The sequence below is a fragment of the Tachypleus tridentatus genome, chromosome 10 (genome assembly GCF_004210375.1).
Source record: "Tachypleus tridentatus isolate NWPU-2018 chromosome 10, ASM421037v1, whole genome shotgun sequence".
In the NCBI taxonomy this organism is placed as follows: domain Eukaryota; kingdom Metazoa; phylum Arthropoda; class Merostomata; order Xiphosura; family Limulidae; genus Tachypleus; species Tachypleus tridentatus.
The window spans coordinates 43,854,050-43,877,556 of NC_134834.1; the positions used below are offsets into that span (position 1 = coordinate 43,854,050).

The 23,507-nt window shown below is 37.9% G+C and overlaps 1 protein-coding gene across 10 annotated transcripts in view; it reads right to left on the minus strand.

The window, feature by feature from the left end:
* LOC143229159 (ELMO domain-containing protein 3-like) overlaps positions 1-23,507 on the minus strand; it is a 146,997-nt gene that overhangs the window by 93,720 nt on the left and 29,770 nt on the right. For all 10 annotated transcript variants that reach the window (XM_076461076.1, XM_076461072.1, XM_076461078.1 and 7 more), the window contains one exon: positions 21,323-21,411. In XM_076461076.1, coding sequence (XP_076317191.1) covers positions 21,323-21,411 — 89 coding nt within the window. The remainder of the gene's footprint in view (positions 1-21,322; positions 21,412-23,507) is intronic.

A 23,507-nucleotide genomic window follows, 5' to 3' on the forward strand; every position in this document is an offset into this window, starting at 1 on the left:
AAGCTCTTTACGTCTGTCGGAATAAAATCAAATAATAAAGGAATACTGAATTTAGGAAAAGTTAAATTTTACATGATAATGGCCTGAATAAGTATAAAGGAAATTAAAATATGCATACAATGAAAAAAACTATATGGATTCAAATATCACTTAAGCCTCCATAGCAAGCCTTGCCTCTCTCAAGCCAGAAACAAATCTACTTTATATATTAAAACTACATTTACAGTCTATCTTCTTGCTCCAGTTAATAATCAGAATACTGGATAACAAGAATCTGGAAGCATCTATGCTTTATATGGCATTGCAGGAACAAGATAAATTAAAACATAACACAAACATCCCTTGGAACAGTATGCAGCTTCCATAATAAGACTTCAATACTTAAAATAGCATCCAAGGCTAAAATTGTGCAATGTTCTTGAGCTGATTTAAAATGTTCTGAATTAGAAGTTCAGATAATTTTTTAAAAAATTTAAATGGAAATGATTTTTGATAAATACAATGAAATATAATACTTGCATACCAAATGTGCAGCCCATTAATCACAAAAAAAGTCAAAATTGAAATTTTTATGTGTGTGAAAAGTCCTCAAAATTATAAAATATTTTTACCAAAAAATTAAAAAGCAGAGCATGTGCAGATCAGGGCTACAAAAATGACAAGTGAAAAACGTATATCATAAATTTAGTCAACAAATATTTCATTCACAAGTAATTTATACAAAAAAGAAAATAAAAAAAAAAGGCATTGCAAGTTCTATTAAATGGCAGACATAGCTAAATAATGTTACCTACTAGAATTTGGGATGATTATGTCCAACTGCACACAAACATAATTATTATTCTTTCACTAAGTAATAAAGGTATATTAATACAATTTAACATATTAAAAATGAAATAAACACAACATTTTTTCTTACACTTTATAATATTTTATATACTTTATATTATATTTTATAATATCTTTTTCTGATATCACTTTTATTTTCTAGTATAGAAATTATTTGAAGTGTGATAAATTAAATTTACAAAATTCCAGATCCATACACAATGTGGTAAACCAAAGATCTCATTAAAAGTCATAGCACACGTGTGTAGATTATAGCATAGAAATTCCAAACAGCAAGTTAAAATAGAAGTTGCTTTGTTCAATATTAAACAAAGGGAATGTCTGCCACTCTCAGAAATTAGCAATGAATGCAGAGTCTAAAAGTTAAGAGAGTGCCCTGAACATTTTGGTTATTTTACACACATGTATGTATATTGATCTCCAGTAAAATTTATTTTACAAGCACATTTATTACTTGATATTTTCAACATGAATGGCTTTTACATAATACAAAAAATAAATAGCTAAGTCAGAGATTTCCAAAGTTACAGTGTAACCATCCCTAATTGTGAACTATTATCTAGAGGGACATCAACCAGTCAGAACACCAGTTATCTACAATACATTACTGCTAATCAAATATCACAACTGATGGGTAAATTATTGGGTTGAGGAATAATTCGTGAGCGTTTTTTCAAGTTAAAAAAATATATTCATAAATGAAACGCTTTCAAAAAATTATCTACCAAATGACATGAAATATTTTGCGAAAGCGTTTGATGGTGTGTTTGATTTTCATATGTCTTTAATTTTTGCTTTCATTTTCAACTCATTAAATGGAATGTCAAGTGGACAAAATCGAGCATTTTCGACACCATCTGCTTTTCGCAATTAATTTCTTGCAATTTCGTTTAAAACAATGCATACTATATACCTAGGTATTACATGAAATAAAGTATCATAATAAATGTTTTGGGTGTAATGTGTTCATGCATTGAAGTATTGTATAGTCTTGCATGTAATGCTTGAATGAAATTATTTAAAAACACTCACGAATTATTCCTCAACCTAATATAATACTTTTAAGCTGAAAGTGTGAGGTGACATACCATTGTTTAACTATCAGATCATTTCAGGTGCAACAGGTGTTACCATAGTGTCCTTAAAGGAGTCACATACATCTTAAATAGTGGAAAATAAAAAAACTAGATAAGTATTCAAATGTGATACATAAGATAAGAAAACATAAAGAAATGCATCATTGTATATACTTGAAAGATTTACTAATTACAAATCCTATATATATAAACAATTACAAGTTAAATATCACCTAACTGCTATACATATTTGTGAAAAGTTAAGAAAATTAGTTTATTGGGAACTATACAATTTTTCTTGTTCACTTTCAAATTAATAAAAAAGAAAAAATATTTGAAGCAGCTCCCATTAACTTTGTCTTTCTTAACTCTTTTTCAAATACTTGTAACACTGTATGTATGTTAAGCAATATGTTAAACAGAAGTGTATGGTTAACATTATTTATCTATACCTCTCTTGCTTTACACAATGCAATTGAAATGTATAGAAATAATAATCTAATCTAATGATCAATTTTTATAAAGATCAAAATGTATTGAAGATAGAATAAGTGTCAAAATTGTCAGTGTGTAATGTAACAAGGTATCTCTGATGGCAATAAACGATACTGAAGTCTAGAGAATCATTTAGGTCACAAGACTGTAGCTACCATTAATACAAGGCATGCGACAAATACTTTAATGAAAAATACAAATGACTTCACATTAATACAAGGTATTCTAAAACTACTTTTGTGGGAAATAGAAATGTTCATCCTACTCTAAGTTATAGCTATATGAAGTTAAAGCCTTACCAGCTTATATAGAAAAAAATATTGATTTCTTAAAAAGACTTATTTATATCTTGACACTATAATAATAATCAGAAAGATGAGTGGAATAATTAATAGTTATGCCATACTCAATCAAAGGAACAGAACTCATTTAGTCTGAAATTATGAACATTCATCCTCACTTCCTAAGTGGACAAGGAGCATTCTGCTTGTCCCTGGAATTATGGAGATGACAAGAAACCTGTGCTCAACCAAGAACCTAGGATGGGACCACATCATTTTCAGTGGACCATCTTCCATGACCAATAGACTAAAACAATAATAATTAAAGAGAAGGACCATGCACTCCTCAACTAAATAGCTTCATGTCAAATCTGAACTGAAATTATGAATAGGCTCCCACAGAGGGTGGTGCCACTCCTACTAACATCTAGGAAAATCATCCAGGAACATTAGTAAGAGGACTCCCAACTTCACCCTCTTCTCCAAGAGTGAAGGAACACACTCAAACACTCTGGAGGAAAAGCCCCCTGTTCACCACCCCAGCAACTGAAAACTATGGATGATAAGGACTCTCAAAACTACACTGCTAGTCTGGAGGAATAAAACATGTTAGGGAATCTTGAGAAACAGTGCTCTGGAAACAGTGCAATAGGTGAACCAAATTTCCCAGATTTTTAAAAGCAAATCAATAGCAATTTATTCAACCTGAAGGTCAACATAGACAGGCAGGATCTCCCTTAGCTTTACTCATGATTGTCCAAGAGTGATGGTCCATTAATAAGGTAATACCATCCAGTAGGTGCCTAAATGGTCTTATAGAACACCCCATTTCGACAGAGCCTGTTGCAACCTGTAGTAATTACAGTAAAGGCAGAACTGAGAAGAGAAGGAGCACTTCCCTGGTCAACACTAGCCAAAGAGTGGGATGCAGTGAAAAAAAAAAAAGGTAACCTGGAAATAAAAAGTGTATGACTGGGGAAAATACCTCCGGTTAAAGTCTGATAGGAGTGGGCAAAATAGCTACAGAGAGTAGTGAAGAACTCTCAAAAGTAAATACTGTCTGATTATACTGTCTGGAAATAAAAAAGTGTATGACTGGGGAAAATACCTCTGGTTAAAGTCTGATAGGAGTGGGCAAAATAGCTACAGAGGTTAGTGAAGAACTCTCAAAAGTAAATACTGTCTGATTATGTAAGTAATGTGATAAGAAAGTATTAGTAGTAGTTCACATACCAGCCTGCATAATGTCTTCCAGAGGGCAATTCAACCAGGTGACAAATGACATCAGACATGATGAATGATAAGATGTGACACATAAAAGATTCTTCTCCTGTAACAATAATCCATTACAGGTCATGTGAATCAATTTATGCAATCACCTTATAAGGGTAATGGGAGATAAATTACATGAAATAGAAGGATCCCAATGAACAAACAGTTGGTTCCTAGTACCATGAAAGGAGTTAGTATGAGCCACATAACACTTGAGGGTCCTCACAGTACATAACAAATTATCAGGATCGGAGTAATCATGATGGTGAGAAATTGCTGGGATATAGATTGGTCAGTAGGATCTTTCCCCTTTTTTGGCTGTCAGAATCTTCGAAGGAAAACACCTATCAAGACAGAGCAGGACAAATGTGGAATGATAAAGCAGCCTATGCACACTGATTGTAAATAACTTCAACCAATGACATCCAAAATCCAACAACAATAAAAAATACAATTTAAGAGACTGGTAAAACAAAGAGCACAAAGCTAAGGGCTCAAAAAAAAGTATGATTCAATGCATGTAAAACAACCACAAACTCCCAATTCAGTAAGTGAAAAGGTTATTTGGGATGAATAACATGAAAGGATTTGATTGGACCTGATAAAACTGGGAATTCAATAAACCTCCTAAAATTTAGAATACCTAAAAATAGTGGATAAGACTGCCTTATTTATATAAAGCCACTGCAGACAAAGCAAAACCCTTCTTAAATGCCCAAGTCAGAAAACATCATAGTATAGGTATTTTTGGATGAAGAGAAGTGTAACATCCTTTACATACATCACTGATAATAAATATCTCATTTCTGTTGATACACAATTGTAGTTAGCCTATGGAGAGATTTAGTTAAGTACAGAGAAACCTTAGAAGTTAATGCCTGATGCCAGACAAAAAGCTAATAACTTCCACATTGATTTTCCAAACGTCTATATGGAGGATGTCTAATTCAGGTTGTTGCAACAGGGACTACCAATGTGGAAGAGGTGAACAGTCCCTGCAGATACTGAAAAAGCAGGAACCATACTTGAGCTGGCCAACAAGGTACAACAAAAAGAACTCAACACGGAATATAATGAACAGTCAGACCCAGGAAAATAATTAAATCAGGGAAAAGGCATAGAGATGTAAACCTTTCCAACACTTGAGAATGAGGTATAGAAGACCAAAACATCTGCAGCTGAGAATTCAAATTAGTTGCAAAGGCACTGGTCATTAGAGACCTGAACTGTAATTTGATCCACTGAAAAACCTCTTGATGTAACATCCATTATGTTGAAAGAATCTGGTTGGATTAATTAAAGTGATTTGCAATTAAATTCATCATTCCTGTAATGTGACAAGTTAAAAGACTGATATGATAGGAATGAGTCCAGTAGAGAAAATCCAATGTGGAAAAACAAAAATCTCAAGAATGTGTGCCTCCTTGACAAGAAATCTGAGATACAACTGTGAAATTTCCAGAATGTATCCATAACAATTTTCCTCTTCAAAAGAGACAGACCTTGAAACATGAATTGCTGTACAAAAAATAGTTTAATAACACTGATACGAATGGTAGACTCATCTTCTGTTCAAGTGTCCTGGAACTCCTAACTATGAAGATAAGCTCCCAAATCTCAAAGAGATGCATCTTGGGACAAGGTGTTGGAACTGGTACCCCAATAGTAGTGTTGCTCTAATTTAACCACTATTTGCAATCAATTTTGCTCCTGATTAATGAGACAGGATGATACAAAGGGTGAGTGGGTGGCTAGGTAGGTTTGACATTTTATGGCACAAAGCAACAAGGCTATCTGTACCAAACATCTGGTTAAAAGTAGAGTAAAAGTATTAAAATTTGTAGAAAGGAATCAAGGTAAAACAAGACAAAGTTGAATTTTTGAATTAAAACTTAAACAGCATGAAATCCAATTTCTATATTTAGCATACAGCAGTAAGAGAGAAATCACAGTAATACTAGTTTTAAAGGGCACTCTGTAGCATAAGTTGAATGGTCGTAACTTGCCAGGGTGACTAACAGATAAGTACAAACACCAGCATTAGTCACCTGAAGTTGGCCTTTTCAGTCCTGGTTTTGAATTATGCAACATTATGGCTACATTCAGAAAGTAAAGTAATAGAAGTTGTAAAAGACTCTCTGTAGTATATTTGTAATTATTATAACTCGCCAGGATGACTAACGGGTAAGTTCAAACATCAGCATTAGTCACCTGTAGTTGACCTTTCCAGTCCTGGTTCCAAGTTATTTGACATTATGACCATTTTCTAATTTCATATTGAACTAGTTGTACTTCGAAAAGGAATCATAAAAAAAAGTCTAATTCATAAATTAAAAACTTAAATAGTGTTAGAAAGGTCAATGGCCTTTAATAAACTAAAAACATTTATATGGTGGACAGTGTCACCATTGCTAATGATATTGTCCAACATTATGGGTAAACATTGGGATAAAACATGTCTAAAATGGTACTGTCGTTGAGAGTCAAAATGATGGCAAGACAATAAAATGTGGCTTATTATGACACGAGTGTCCCACAGACAACAAACTGGTCCATCAGTCCCAGATAAAAAAAACTGAGTTAAAAAACTGTGACCAATGCGTAGTCTAGTGAGGACAACTTCCTCTTTCCAATTCTTATGGAAACAAGATGTCGAAAGTTCAATAAAGGGTTTTATTCAGAAAAGTTTGTTTTCACATTGTTCACTCCAAGTTGACTACCAACTGGCATGGAGCTGAGCCTTGAATACAGGATCATAGTCCAGGTATGGAACAGGCACAGCAGTGATAGTGCCAGAGCAGACAGACTTAGCTGCAGTGTCGGTGAGCTCATTTTCGTGAATACTAACATGGCCTGGTATCCAGAAGAACTGGATAGAAGTAGATGTTAAAGAAAAATGGGCCAGTCAGTTTTGGATAGTAGCAAGAATAGGGTGAGAACAGATGTGAAGCAATTCCAGGGCTAACAGAGAGATAAGTGAATTGATATAAATAGTACAGTTTGTGTACTGCATAGCTTCTATGTGATCCAGTGCAAGAGAAATAGTGTACAATTCAGCAGTAAACACAGAAAGCGTAGAAATGATTCTGTGTGCAATAACCAAATCATGGCAAACAACAGCAGAGCCCACTTATACAGGTGATTCGAAAGATGTTTGGCAAATAGAAGGTGATACTTCCAATCATGAGTATCTGTATTCTTCAGATGAATCAAAACAAGGTACCATTTAAGGATAGTAATTAGCCATGGTGGGATGAGCTGATCTGCAGATACTGCTATGTCATCCAAAGATAGACCCAATTCATCCAACTACACCTGGAGACAAAGGCTAAAAGAAATAGTGGCATACCATCTATTATGAAAAAGTGTGGCCTACTGAGGAAGGAAAACACAACTACATGTGAGATGCTGCAGTAAAGATCAAATTTTTGAGACATACGTTAAAGACAGTTGCAAACAACAAAGGTGTAGAGGGGATTCATGGGACTCCATGTACAAACTTAGGACCAGATAAGTACAGATAGCCCCTGTGCAAAGCCAAAGTCCCCGAGAGTGAACAGGGTCAAACATTTTCAAGGTTGAAGTCCTGGCAGAGCTATAGACCAGAGACCTATAGTCTAGTTTTAACTGAATAAGGGCACAATAGATTTTTAGCATAGTATATCGATCTTCTCCACAAGAAGTGGAAAAAAAGGCACGGAGGATATTCAGTGCTCTTGTGCAATTATCATGTAGCTGCTTGATGTGTGGAGGTAAGGTCAGCTTACAGTAAAATACAAACCCCAAGAACTTTGCGTCAGGGACCACGGGAAACACAGGTTCACCAATACAGAGTTCGGAATCAGGGTAAATACCCTATTGACAGCAAAAGTGACTGCAAACAGTTTTGGAGGGATAGAGGTTGAAACCATTTGCTGTGGTCCGTGTCAGTAAATGATTGATAGCAGTCGACAAAGAGACTGTTTGCAACTGCAGGGGATAAGTGTCCGCTGATGCCATTAATCTTTATAATAAAAAGTGTGACACTCAAGACACAGCCCTAAGGGACTCCAAGTTCCTGTGGAAAAGAATGGGAAAGTGTCGAACCCACATGGACCTGGAATCACCAATTCATTAATTGATTGATTGATTGATTTAGTGTTTTATGGCACAAAGCAGCGAGGCTATCTGCGCCAGACATTCGGTAAAAATGTAAAAAAAAAATAAATGTAGTAATAGACATAAATGGAAATGAAGGTAAAACAAAAAAGTATAAAACCAATGTTGACACCTAGTCTACAATGTTAAGATAGAAGGCAGAGTATAAGAAGTTGTAAGGTATTTACTCTAGCAAAAAGGTAATGATCATAACCCGCCAGGAAGACTAACAGGTAAGTTCAAGAACCACCGTCAATCACCTGAAGTTGGCCTTTCCAGTCCTGGTTCGGGTTATGTGTCATAGCAGCTATTATCAAAATGTAAAAGAATAAAAGTTTTAAAAGACACTCCGCAAAATCGTAATAATGAGTAGCCAAATGTCCAGTAAAAAGATAAAAGTCAAGTAAATGGAGTAAAATTTGTAAAAGTAATTGAAGATAAAAGAAAACGGCAATTAAAACAGAAAATGGCGTAAAACCAATGTTGACATCCAGTCAACAAAGTTGTAAAGAACTACCTGTAGCAGAATGGTAATGATCGTAACCCGCCAGGAAGACTAACAGGTAAGTATAAAACCACCGTCAGTCACCTGAAGTTGGTCTTTCCAGTCCTGGTTCTGGGTTATGAATCAATATGGCCAGTACTAAAAAGTTAAGTAGTAAAAGTGTGAAATGATATGCAGCAAAAGTATAATAACAACTCGCCAGGATGACTAACGAGTAGTTCAAACAGGAGCGTTAGTCACCTGAAGTTGGCCTTTCCAGTCCTGGTGTCGAGTTAATGTTCTGGCCATTGTCCAATGTCAAATTGAAGGAGACAGATTAAAACTGTAAAAAAGGAACCACAATTAAAAAGGTGTAATGAATAAATATGCAACACTTAAATTAGATTAAAAAGGTTAATGGCCATTAAAAAATTAAAAACATTATCAAGGTGGACAGAGTCACCATCACCAATAACTCTGTCCAATGTTACAGATTGACCCTGGGAAAAAATATGTTTAAAATATTGCCGTCGTTGAGAATTGTAACGATGGCAAGAAAGTAAAATGTGGCTGGTAGTGATTTGAGTGTTACACAAACTACACATTGGTGCATCAGTTCCAGATAAAAGAAAATGATGAGTTAAAAAACTGTGATCAATGCATAGCCTAGTGAGAACAACTTCCTCCTTCCGAACTTTACGGAAGCTAGATGGCCAAAGCCCAATATAAGGTTTTATTTGGAAAAGCTTGTTGTCACGTTGCTCATTCCTAGTGGACTGCCAGCTGGCACGGAGCCAAGCCTTGAAGACAACACCATAGTCCATGTACGGAATAGGCATAGGAGTGATGGTGCTGAAGCAGACATATTTAGCTGCCATGTCTGCAAGCTTGTTCCCTTGAATACCAACATGGCCTGGTATCCAGAAAAACTGGATTGAAGTAGCTGCTAATGAGAAATGGGCCAGTCGGTTTCGAATATCAGCAAGAATAGGATGTGAGCTAACGTGTAGGGATTCCAAGGCAAGTATAGAACTAAGCGAATCAGTATAAATAGTGCAGTTGGAGTACTGCTCAGCTGCAATATGATCCAGGGCAAGAGATATGGCATACAGTTCAGCAGTGAACACAGAAGCTGTAGAAGGGATTCTGCGCGCAACTACTGACCCATAGCAAACCATAGCAGAGCCCACTGAATTACCTGATTTCGAACCATCTGTATAAATGGGAATTGAATGATTGTTTGAAAGATATTCATTGAATAAAAGACGGTACTTCCAATCTGGAGTATCTGCCTTTTTTAGGTGACTGAAAGAAAGGTCACATTTGGGGGCTGTAATAAGCCATGGTGGGATGGGCCAACCTGTGGAATCTGCAATGTTATCCAAGGACAGACCCAATTCATCCAATTGCTCCCGGATCACGAAGGCCAAACGGAGCAATGACAGATCGTCTGTTCTGAAAAAGTACTGCCCACCGAGGAAGGAAAACACATTTCCAGGTGGGATGCTTTGGTAAGGAATGAAGTTTCGAAGTATATTGTAAAGATAGTTGGAAACGGCAAAAGTGTAGAGAAGGTTCATGAGATTCAATGTATATACTTTGAACTGGAGAGGTACGGAAAGCCCCAGTGCAGAGTCGAAGTCCTTGGTGATGAACGGGGTCCAGCATCTTTAAGGCTGAGGGTCTGGCAGAGCCATAGACCATTGATCCATAATCGAGTTTCGATCTAATAAGAGCACGATATACCTTTAACATTGAACAGCGATCTGCCCCCCAACTGGTAGAAGAGAGAACACGGAGGATGTTCAGTGCTCTTGTGCATTTGACCCGAAGCTGCTTTAAGTGTGGTATAAAGGTCAGTTTACGATCAAAAATAAGCCCCAAGAACTTGGTCTCCGGGACCACTGGCAGCAAAACTTCACCGATATGAAGTTCAGGATCAGGGTGAATACCCCGTCGACGGCAAAAGTGCAGGCATACAGTTTTGGAGAGAGAGAAATTAAAGCCGTTCGCCAGAGTCCACTTCCGTACACAATTGAAGGCGGTTTGTAATTGCCGCTCAATACATCTCATGTTTGATGACTGACATGAGATGTGAAAGTCGTCGACATACAGCCCATTCACAACAGTGAGAGGGAGTTGTTCAGTGATGGCATTTATCTTAATACTGAAGAGTGTAACACTCAATACACAGCCTTGAGGGACTCCAAGTTCCTGTACAAAAGAACGGGAAAGTGTAGAACCCACACGAACTTGGAATCTCCTGTCCATTAAAAATTTTTTAATAAACATGGGTAGATGGCCACGTAACCCATATGTATGGAGGTCTCGCAAAACGCCATACCTCCATGTTGTGTCGTAACCCTTCTCTATGTCAAAGAATATTGATACAAGATGTTGGTGGTTGAGAAAGGCTTCTCTGATAGATGTTTCAAGACGAATTAGGTGGTCTGCTGTCGACGGAACCCACACTGGGTGGGCGAGAGGAGGTTGTTTGATTCAAGGAACCAAACAAGACGAGCATTAACCATCCTTTCTAATGTCTTACAGAGACAGCTCGTCAAAGCAATTGGACGGTAGTTTGAAGGAATCTTGGGATCTTTCCCTGGCTTAGAGAAAGGTAAAATAATAGCCTGGTGCTAGGCATCAGGAAAAACATTCTCCTGCCAGATCCGGTTGAAATCAATCAGAAGGACGTCAAGAGAAGCAGGAGATAGATGGTGCAGCATGTCATAATGAATATTATCAGGTCCAACAGACGTACTGGCAGACCGATGAAGGGCCATTTTTAGTTCCACCATGGTAAAGGGACAATTATAGTCAAAGAAACAGTCAGTTCGAAAGGAAAGAGGTGATCGCTCTGCCCGAGTCGTGATGGCCAGGAAGGTGGAGGAACAAGCAGAAGTGCTAGATACCCGGCAAAAGCTTTCACCTAGAGTGTTAGCGATGTTCCGAACATCAGTCACCTCCTGACCATCAGAGAGTAAGATCGAGAGGGGATAGAATTGTAGTGTCCATTAACCTTTGAATCCTGTCCCATATGATCTTGGAACTGGTGGTAGAAGATATACTGGTTGTGAACTTAATCCAAGATTCCTTCTGGCTGTGACGTCTTACCCACCTAGCATGTGCACGGGCCCGTTGGAAAGCAACCCGGTTTGAAAGTGTGAGATATCTACGAAAAGTATCCCAGGCCCGCTATTGAGCCTTCTGTGCTAAGTGGCAAGCAGGATTCCACCACGGACGAGGATATCGTGGAAAACGTGTCGAGGTTTTAGGAATACACGGAGCAGCTGCATGTGTAATACAGTCAGTTACCGCTGCTACACAGTCGTCTATTGATGGCTGATTTACGATGGCAGGATCAAGTTCTGCGAGAGCACTGAAAGTGGACCAGTCTGCCTGATCCAGCTTCCACCGGGCACGCGGGTAAGGTGGCATCGACCACGCCAGTCTCTCTCAAAAGGATCGGAAAATGATCACTGCCTAGTGGATTACTGTCAACCCTCCATGAAAAATGGGAGAATTATGAAGGGGAGCAAACTGAGAGATCAATAGCGGTAAAGGACTGACTAGGTGCATGAAAGTAAGTGGAAGAACCAGTATTGAAAAGAGAAAGATTGTGATCAGAGAGCATCCGCTCTACAGATCAGCCCCTCCCATCAATAATAGCACTTCCCCCAGAGGGGATGATGTCCATTAAAATCCCCTAGGATTAGAAATGGAGATGGCAATTGTTCAACGAGAGCATCAAGATCTGATTGATCATATGTCTTTCCAGGGGACAGGTACAGAGAACAAACAGTGATGGTATGACCCAAGGAAACATGGATGGCTACAACCTGCAAGGGTGTGTTGAGTGACAAAGACAGGGTGGGCACGTGTTGATCAACCAACAGTGCCACCCCTCCATGTACTCGACCATCACACAACCTGTCATTTCTGTACAGAGAAAACTGCCGAATGGAGACAGTATCAGCAGTTTTGAGAAATGTTTCTTGTAAAGAAAGACAAACAGGATGGTAGGAAGCAATCAGCGTTTTGATATCATCCAGATTAGAACGTAAACCTCGACAGTTCCATTGTATCAAGGTGGCCATTTTTAAGAATGGGTAGGTGAAGTGGCTGGAGAACCCTTCGGTTTACGACCACGTCTTTTTTCTTTACTGTCTTTAGTCGGAGGAGGTCTATCAACCTCCTTGGATCCTGCTCTGTGTCGGGTAAGCAGGTTTTTGTTATTGGAAGGGGAATCCAGTGACTGAGGACGCGAACAAATAATTGTTTTGTCTCTTGTGGTGGGAGAAAAAGATGTATCAGAAGAAATGCCTGTATTTGAAACTGAAGGACATGGATCTTGAGGTTTGTTGGAAGGTATGGGAGGAACAGAGATAGGTGTGGAAGTCGATTCAACCTTTTTAACCACGGAGGTCAAAAGGCTTTTCATTTGTTTTGAAAACGATTCTCTTGGAGGCACAGAGAGAGATCTGTCTGCACTCCCACTGTAGTTGTGGAATGAAGTGCAGCAGCATATGTCCGAGATGGAGTTGTGGACAGCAATTTCCAAGCCTCAGGATAACTAATGTTATGTGTCGTTTTCAAACACTGCACCTCTTTTTCCTCCAACCATTTTGGGCAAGAATGAAAGTAAGAGGGGTGAGAACCATTGCAGTTTATGCAATGTGGGTTCATGTCACAGTCATAGGCATCGTGGTCCTTGCCTCCACAACGAGCACATGTCAGGGAACCACGACAGGATGTCTTTGAGTGGCGAATCTCTGACATTGGAAACATCGAAGAGGGTTTGGTATGTATGGCGAACCCTGCAAATGAGATAACCTGCCTTGATGGTGGCAGGTGCGTGGTGAAGTAAATGTTAAAACGAGGGTATTTGTTGCCAGTGTAATTCCATCTTTGCGAGTGGAGATGCCTCACTGCAGAAACTCCTTGAGTGGAGAGACCAGCGAGAATCTCTGACTCTGGAGCGTTCTTCAAATCCTTTCAACAATAACTCCTCGTGAAGAATTCAAGGTAGCATGGGTGTAACCTCAATAGGTATATCCCCAATTGCCTTTGAATTCAAGAGGAGTTCACTGTGTTGGGATGTGGATGTTTCAACCAATATGTCACCAGATCGAAGTTTCTTTACTGATTTTGGAGAGCCAGCAAGTCCCTCTAGTCCCTTTTGAATAAAAAAAGGGGACATATGCCCTAAAGGTTTTCCGAAAGAGAATGTAATATAAGAAAATGAGGTGCGTGTGTTACTGATGTTGAAGATTGCTGTTCTGAGTATTCAAGGCGTGGTCGCTACCCATTGACTGTTTTTTACAATTTTATTTAAATTTTTTAGAGGATCCATAGGAAAAAGAAAAATTTCGGTACCCACTGACCCCACCCACCATGGAGCCCTACAAGGGGATGCACTACAAAGTCACGCAAGGACAATGCAGCAACGCCAGGGTTTCGTGAGCACTATACCCAAACACCAGCATCGGGCACAATGTCCACAACACCCGTTGAGAACTTCCAACACTGGTACTTGGTTGACTCTAGCCCAAGTGGACCAGCCGATTGACCCAAGGGGGGCCACCCAAAGGCAGATCCGTCTACAGGAATTGAGGCCAAAGTGGTGTGTTAGGGTTGGACCCCTCAACCACCAGGATCCTCTCCTCCCCTTCACGGGTCACCACGCACGGCAAACACGTGGGTGGATGTTTAGATCCCAGAGAAGGTAAACAGATAGAACAGAACCTTCCCTGGGAGGTCCCCTCACCACGTACAGGAATCCATACCGAGGGGCCAATTCATTAAAATATTTTTAATAAAAATCAGTAAATTGCTATGCAACCCATATACGAGTGGAGGTCTAGCAAGATACCATACCTCCATGTTGTATCATAAGCTTTCTCAAAATAAAATAATACATAAACAAGATGTTGTCATTTGAGAAATGTTTCAAGTCGAATCAGGTTGTACATGGTAGAGCACCATCTTCAGAACCCACACTAGATGTGCAAGAAGAGGTCTTTTGATTTGAGGAACCTATCGAGATGAGCATTAACAATCCTCTCTAAGATCTTACAGAGACAGCTTGTTAAAGCAACTGGACAGTAGTTCAAAGGAATCTTGGGATCCTTCTTGGGTTTAGGAAAAGGGAGTACAATAGCGTGGCGCTAAGCATCGGGAAAAATATTCTCTTGCCAGATCCAGTTAAAAACAATCAGAAGAATAGAAAAAGAGGCAGGAGAGAGATGGTGCACTATCTCATAATGAATATCATCAGGTCCGACTGATGTCCTGCCAGACCAATGAAGAGCAAGTTCTACCAGTGTAAGGGGGTGATTGTAGTCGTAGAGATGATCGGCCTGAAAGGAAAGAGGCAATCATTCTTCCCATGTTTTGATGGCTAATTAGATGGGGGAATGAAGCAGAAGTGCTTGGTGCGTGCAAGACATTTTCGCCGAGAGTACTGTCAATGCTCTGGGTATCAGCAACTTCTTGGCCATAAGAGAACAAGACTGAAATGAGGACATAAGGATACTGGCCACTAACCTTTTGAATTTTGTCCCATATGACTTTGAAACTGGTGGTAGAAGAAGTGCTAGAGGTGTATTTAATACAAGATTTCCTCTGGCTTTGACATCTTAGCTGCCGAGCATGTGCACAGGCCTGCTGAAATGCAATGTAGTTTAAAAGTGTGGGATATCTGTGAAAGGTATCTCAAGCCCATTTTTGAGCTTTTCTTGTCATGTGGCAGACAGGATTCCACCAAGGACGAGGATACTGTGAGAAATGTGTTGAGGTTTTAGGAACATACTGAATAGTTGCCTGGACAATACAGTCAGTCACTGCTGCCACACAGTCATCTGTTGATGGCTTACACATGATGGCAGGATCAAGTTCTGAGAGAGTGGTGAAAGGCCAGTTAGCTTGGTCCAACTCCCATCAAGGCAAGTGGGTCAGATGGCATTGACCATGACCAGTCTCTCTCAAAATGACAGGAAAATGAACACTGCCCCATGGATTACCATTGACTCTCCAAGAAAAGTAAGTCAAAAGTGAAGGGAAGCAGACAAAAAGACCTATAGCAGGGTCCATAATTCCGTCTATACAGGTGAAGATTCAGCGTACAGTACTAATGCCTTGGCTAGAGAAACCAGCAAGGATTTCCAACTCGGAAACGTTCTTTAAATCCCTCTCAACAAAAACTCCTCTGGAAGAATTCAAAGTTGCATGGGGAGTAACCTCAATGCATATATCCCCAATGGCTTTTAATTTCAAGAGGAGTTTGATATGCTATGGTGAAATGTTTCCACCAAAATATCTCCAGAACGCAACTTCTTTACTGACTCTGGGGAGCCAGCAAGTCCCTCTGATACTTTTTAATGAAAAATGGAGACATTTGCCCCAAGGATTTCACAGATAAGGAATGGAGAATCAAAAAATCAAGGTGTAGAATCTGGCTCTAATGGTGACTGTACAACAGAGTCATCCATGCGTGGTCATTTTCCAATGATCTGTTTTTTTCAATTCTTTCATGTTTATTTTTTTAGAAAGAGGGGTACCCATAACAAAGAAGCTACATTTCAGTGCCCACTGACCCCACCCACCATGAAGCCCTACAATGGGACACATTATAGTGCCAAACAAGGACACTGCAGCAATGCCAGAGTTTCATGAGCACTATACCCAAACACCAGCATCAGATACAATGTCCACAACACCTGTTGAGAACATTCATCACTGGTACTTGGTTGACCCTAGCCCAAGTGAACCAGCCAATTTACCCTAAGGGGCCACTCCGAAACTGCCAATCTACAGGAATTCAAGGCCAAAGTGGTGTGTCAGTGTTTGTCCCCCTCAACCACCAGGATCCTCTCCGCCTCTTCACAGGTCACCACGCATGGCAAACACGTGGGTGGATCATTAGATCCCAGAGGAGATAAATCACTACATACAGGAACCTACACCAAGGGGATGATCCAAGGACTGGAATACATGATTTACTGATTGTAAAGTGATCACTGAAGGAACTTCACATGGATTCAACCCAAAGGAATGAAAGATTTGAGGGATGCTCACATCACCAAAAGAGACAGAGAAAACCATCCATGCAGCAGGAGAAGGAGAATGAAGTAACAGACTGGCAGCTTTTTCCATGTCTCAAAGTCTGAGAGGAGTTGGTTTAACTGCACTTGAATTTTTGAAAAACACCCCCAAATAGTCAGTTACAAAATAGATTTCTCCAATTTGATAAGAAAGCCTGCTTTTGTGGCTTCTGAATGGAGAATATGAGAATGTTGTTCTGCTAACTGACAGGATGTTGCCAGAAGGAGCCAATCATCTGTATAATGATGTATCCACAGACCGAAGGAATGCAGGTGACAAAAAAAGGTTTGAAAACTGTAAAAGATATGAGGTGCTAGTGCAAGACAAAAAGTAAGAGGCCAGAACTCTAGCAACTAACCTTTGTGTACAAACCTGAAAAACCTCTTAGGAGATTTTGCTATAGGAATATAGAGATATGTGTTATTAACACTGAACGTGGCATCCACAGTCCTGGTGCAAGGTGCCATCGGAAAGTGAGAAAAGATAATATAATAATTGAGTTGAGGTAGATCGACGATTAAACGTCAATCACCTACTTTCTTAGGTATCATGAATAAATGGAAATGAAACCTTGGAAGAATAGGATCAACCTCCTCTACTTCCTTTTTGAGTAACAACTCTCTTATGGCCTGGGAATGGAGCCCCACTTGCTATGGAGCTGTTGAAAGTGGTAAAGCAACATGCTGAACAGACAATGGTTGAGGTGATATAAATAGAAGGACCAACTTTAAAGCCAGAACCTGGGGTGGAGCCTTCCATGTTGAAAGAGCCCCAAATGTCCAGAAAGGTAAGTACACATGCACCCACTGCTTCCTACTTCCAGGATAACCACCAACACCATTGTAGTCAGTCTGCCAGAGCCAAAGATCCTTAACTATTGGAATGGAACCTGTTACAGAAAACAACAAACTTGGGAACTGAAGGAGGGGGTCAAGAAACACTGAGAGCTGATATTCTTAAATTAAAACCAGAAAACTGAGAAGCAAAGGATGATAATGATGAATATAAATAGGCAGTATCAATTTGTGATTCTAATGTTTCTGGAACTCCAGCAAATGTCATAGAACAAAGAAAAGGAGGTTCCCATTACTTTTGAGAGCAGAGGAAAGTAAACTAGCCTTTTCTAATAAAGCATCTCTACCCAATAAATCCTAACAATAAATCAACCATCAGACCAAAGAAAGAATTGAAGCAGACAATCTGACTAACGTAGAAGTCAACAACAACCCCAACTCATCTTCAAATTGCTAAGGAGAACATTGATAAGCTTCTGACAAAAGTTGGATTGAAAATAAACACTTCAGGACAGTTGTGAGTGTAAGACGAACATGAGAAAACTGTGATCTGTTTAAAGTGACCACAGGTTTGAATATAGATCCCCAAAGATCCAAAAGGAGGTCCATCCACTGAGAATGTAAATAGGTCTCCTGCCAGTGATAAGTCAAAGTATGCTTATCTGATAAACATGGATGACAAGGCATAGCTCTTCTGTCATGTAAGTGAGGGGTAAATCTACCTTCGTGAATGACAGTATCAGGAGAAACAGAAAAAAAATCAAGCAGTCACTTGTGGTCCTTTCTGCTAATAAAGTCGCAGCAGCATCAAATGCAATATGAGAGATTTCCAAAACCTCACAAACTCTCCTTTCTAACTGAAGAAACAGAGCTAGAGGTGGCTATTCAATATGATCCTCTGCTGAAAATGACTCAGTAAAAGAAGGAGCCAGAAAAAGCAAGTCTAAATTCTCACCAGTCATTCCCAGGTCATTTGAGAAAGCCATTTCAAAACCTCCTGGAGAGAAACCCTCAAACCTCACATATGCCTCTATATTGCTGTGAATTGTATCACAGACAGCTTCAACTGAGAGTGATCCCCCTCCTCATTGTAGTTGACAAATACCCAATAGCAGAGATGGAAGAGAAGAGGCCTAGTTGACCTCTGTTGTAAAAACATTAACACAGAAATTCATACTCTTCAGAAATTTTTTTAAAACATTAAACAATGTATAATTATAAATGAAATAAATAATGACAGAAATGATAAGTACATTCAAATTTTCATTGTAAATAAGCACAACCCTTATGTTCATAGAAATGTGTGCTAGATGCTGTATTGAGAAAAAGTGACTAGATTATCAGGATTAAGTGCTTATATATAGTGCCTAGTAGAGGGTGCATTGAAGTTGGTAGAGAAATTTGCAAATCATGTGTTTTCAAAGTTCTCATAGATAGGCAAAGAGTGGAAACCCTGGAGATTGAGAAATAGTTATAGTATCAGCAGATGGTAAGTACATTTTGGAATGTAGAATACAAATATATTAAAAATATATATTAAATATCCTTTATTATTAATTTATTTATTCAGAATTTATTCTTTTCTCAACGTAAATCCAGGTTTTACACAACACTTGGTCAAGAAAGCCATTAAGTTCATTTCCTTCAAGTTATCTCTAATTCTTTATTCTTGATGGTGTGGAATATATTTTCAAACATTTTAGTAAATGATCTGGAAAAGTAAGCAGTTTTGAATGAAGATCCAGTAAAGGTAACTATCCCATGGTAGTAAAATAAGTAAACACACTTTTTATGAATCTATACAGACTGTTCCTTTTATATATCACTTTGTGCCTCGTCTCTTCCTTTCTTAGTCTAAATTATTCAGAGATCAATCATCATCCCATTATAAAAGATTCTGATCAACTTTCCTATTATTATTACTGTCGTTATGCATTATATATAATAAATGGATTTTTGATAAATCTGTTTTGTTGTTGAGTGCAGAAATTCATAGAGTTACATGTTCTTTATCACCACAGAGACTGATCACTGATTTTTGTGTTAGAAGACCTTTAGCTTACTGTTAAAAAACCAGAGGGGCTTTTAGGATAGATTTATAAATATTTACTGGTGTGGTTCAGATGATAGGATAACTTGTGAAACTTTTGTATATATCAGGTCATCCCACAAGTAACGACCGAAAATTTAATACAGAAAGTGCAACATCATTTCTGTTTTTGTAGAAGGCTTTAATGACTAAAATATACAAGAGGATATGTATCAAAATGTTCTAACAAATAAAAGAAACTAACTCAACTTTACTTTTTCAGATCATTAATCAAATAAATGCTTTTCAGACATATTTGTCTTCATAAGCACATTAAGCATATAATGCTTTATGAGTTTAAAAAAGGCAGTAGTGCAGCAAACACTACATGAAACATTCAAGGTGTTCATGGTGCAGAGTCTCAATGAAAAAATATGTCAAAGGTGGTTTCAGTAGTTCAGATCAGATGACTACAGCTTAAGTGATGTGCCTTGTTCAGGTCATCCTGTTGAGTTTAATGATGACTTGCTGCTGGCTGCACTTGATGAATATTATGCTGTAACAGTTGCAGAACTAGCACAGAAGCATAATTCAACCCATTCAACAGTTCATCCTCATCTGCAACAGCCTGAAAAGGTGTCAAAACTTGAAAAATGGGTCCCCCATGATTTGACAGAAGCCAACCTTAGAGCAAGAGTGGCCATTTGCACTTCTCTGCACTCTCATGAATGTAATTCACCTTTTTTGGACAGGTTAGTGACTGAAGATGAAAAATGGATATTTTATAAAAATGTTAAGTGCTGCAGTGCAGGTAAACTGGCTAAATCACAGCCCAAAATGGGCCTCCACCCTACGAAAGTCTTGTTGAGCATTTGTTGGTGTGATCCACTTTGAGTTGCTGCCACTCAATTTAACGATTACATCAGATTTCTACTGTCAACAGTTAGAGCACTTGAATATTGCACTGAAAGAAAAGAGGCATACTTTGATCAGTCACAAAGGTGTTGTGTCACACCAGAATAATGCACAGCCTTATACAGCAAGGATCACATCTGAAAAGACTGAAGAGCTAGACTAGGAAAAACTTCCACATCCTCCTTATTATCCAGATCTTTCATACCTGATTATCATCTATTCTGAAGTTTGCAGAAATATCTTGGTGGAAAAGACCTTGGAACACATGAAGATGTGTTCTTTTCCTTTAAACCTCAAGAATTTTATAGAAATCGCATTCAAAAGCCTGTAAATCACTGGAAGGAAGTAATTAACAATAATGAAACATACATTATTGATTAAATAACATTAAAAGCATTTGAAATCCTTTCTCTTTTTCCGAACCTAAAATTGGACATTACTCAAAGGATGACCTGATACATGTTTACGTAAGTATGACTAAAATTTCAAGGCAACAAGTTTTGTGATACTCTAAAGCAGTTAACCCATGAAACTGCATACAGTTCTATATGTAAAAACAGTTGGTTTGGGTTGAGAAAATTTTTATGTAGAGCAGCAAACAACATTTCAACCTTCTTCAGTCATTGTGAACCTGATGATGACCGAAAAAGGTTGAAATGTTGTTCGCTCCTCTACATAAAACTTTTCTCAACCCAAACCAGCTGTTTTTACACATATATTTTTCACTACAAGTGGGTTTCCTCATCACCACTGATCATTAGTGTATAGTTCTGTCAATTTTTATCATGTATATATAACATGAGCTGGGTATTATATTATCTCACTTTGAAGGACAATTGGATTTCCTGAAAAATTAATAAAATCACATTACAAAATGTATTTACCAAGTATTCTTTCATGTCCTTATTCTTGAAAAATCCAAATACTTTTTCAGGTGTGATAACTGGAGTTGAAGTTGGACTAGTTATTATCCCTGAAAATAGTAAATACACAAATTAAAAATATACTTTGTCTAACACTCTGATTAACTAAAAGAAATAAACAGTTAAGAAATAAAGTGCATGGTAAAAAGAACAATAAGTCATAACACATTTTCCCATGGGTAAGATAAATAAATGTGGGTTAAGAATTTACACAAAATAAAAACTTAGGTACCACAGCAACATTTAGCTTAGACTTGAAATATCCAAGCACAAACTTATAACCATATACATACAGTAGGATTAACCTGTATCTTTTACCTGCTTATCACTGGTGCCCTTAGTCAAGAATTAAATGGTTTATACTGCAACTGAATGAGATAGTTTTAAAATTACCTTGAATGAGTACATAAATGTGTGAGCAAAAATATAAAATATATATACTGCAATATGCTTTGGATTGTGAGTATAATATAACTGTCAAAACTCATTTTTAAGGTACCGAACAAAGTTAAGATAATTGCAGTGTCTGAAAAAATGTAGCATGCTGATAAATATAACTGGACCAAAGCCAAATCATACCAAATTAAAAGTTAAAGCAAACATATTCATATTCTTACAGAAATGATTATATTCATAATGCCAAACCAAACTTCAGTTCTCAAGAAAATAAAATTTAAGATCTTAACCTACTTTCTGTACATGATGCATACAAAGAAAACTTCTGTACGAAAATTATCAATGTTCAATATGCTTAGAGAAACAGTCATAAGCCTAACAATATTATATAAAGTAGATAGCAACTAAATAGGCAAATAATTTAGGAAAAGAGGGGTATTGGAAATTTTTCTAATACAACATGTTTCAGGCCTACCAAGTGACAACATGACTGAAGTTATTCAAGATAAAATTTCACGATCATGCCCTGCTAAATTTTTTTTATAAATATATATCATACACCAAAATATCACTTCAAAATGTCTTAAACAGTAACAAATAAAGCACTTAAAATCAAACCTGAAAATACATTTCAAATAGATACTTACTTCTCAACAGAAAAAAGGTAACAACTCACACTTCTGCCAAAAGAGTTATGCATGCATGCAAACACTTGAACAAAAAAATTCTCACTCTAACAAATAACATGTACTCACCAGTTACGATGCATTATATTCTATCCCTTCACCAATAAAGGATCAATGCATTCTCAATACACAGTACTCCTCTTCATTTTTGTGTATACTAAAACCTTGTTATAGGTTAAACTAAAGAGACACACAAAAGGGAAGTGAGTGGTTCTGTGGAAAGGTTAGTTTTTACCTGAAATACATTTAAGTAACAAAAACCATTGGGAGGTTACCAACATCTGCAACAGTCCAGTTCTTCATGTACAAGATTGGTCTGCAACTTTCAAATGTACACCTGTGCTCTCCTTCTAATGGAGGAGTACATCCACTCGATCTAATATTAGTGAGACTGCATCAAGCCAAAATGAAAACCTCCACATCAACTTCTTCAGTGACTTGGCATTAGGGAAGTAAGAATTCTCCCACTCTGCAATAAATAATAGGACAGAAGAATACCACAGCAGTGCATAGACTGAATGACAGTTATACATTATTTTCATAAGGTTCCACTTAGAGACAATGAAATGGGTTATTGTAAATAGGGAGTGTCAAATGCATCAATAAGAGGGCTCATAAAGTAAGAACAATACCAATAAAATGCTAATAGATCACTCTACCAGAGGAATTAAGTGTGGGTATGGGGTAATCCACCACTAAGTTCAAAGTTTTTCCAAATATGAAGGGCCAACAACTGAAAGTTGTTACTAAAAGTAGAGCCAAAGAACAATAAAGAAAGGGTCTTTAGAGGGATACTACCTTCTTGGTTGGTGCAAAATAGGACAGTCGAGTTGTTGGAATAAATCAAAACAAGTTGTCCAGAGAGCTTTAACAAAATATGGTGACAGGTTTAGAGAACTTCTCATATCTCAAGGACAATGATGTGAAAATACAGCTCTGCAGGAGACCAAACACTAAAAATAGTGAAGGTGTCCAGAACAACTCAACTAGAAAGGCATATGTGAACAGATGCTAGTCCAAACAGGTTGGAAGGAAATGGATGCTTATAGTAGTGTGAAAATGTT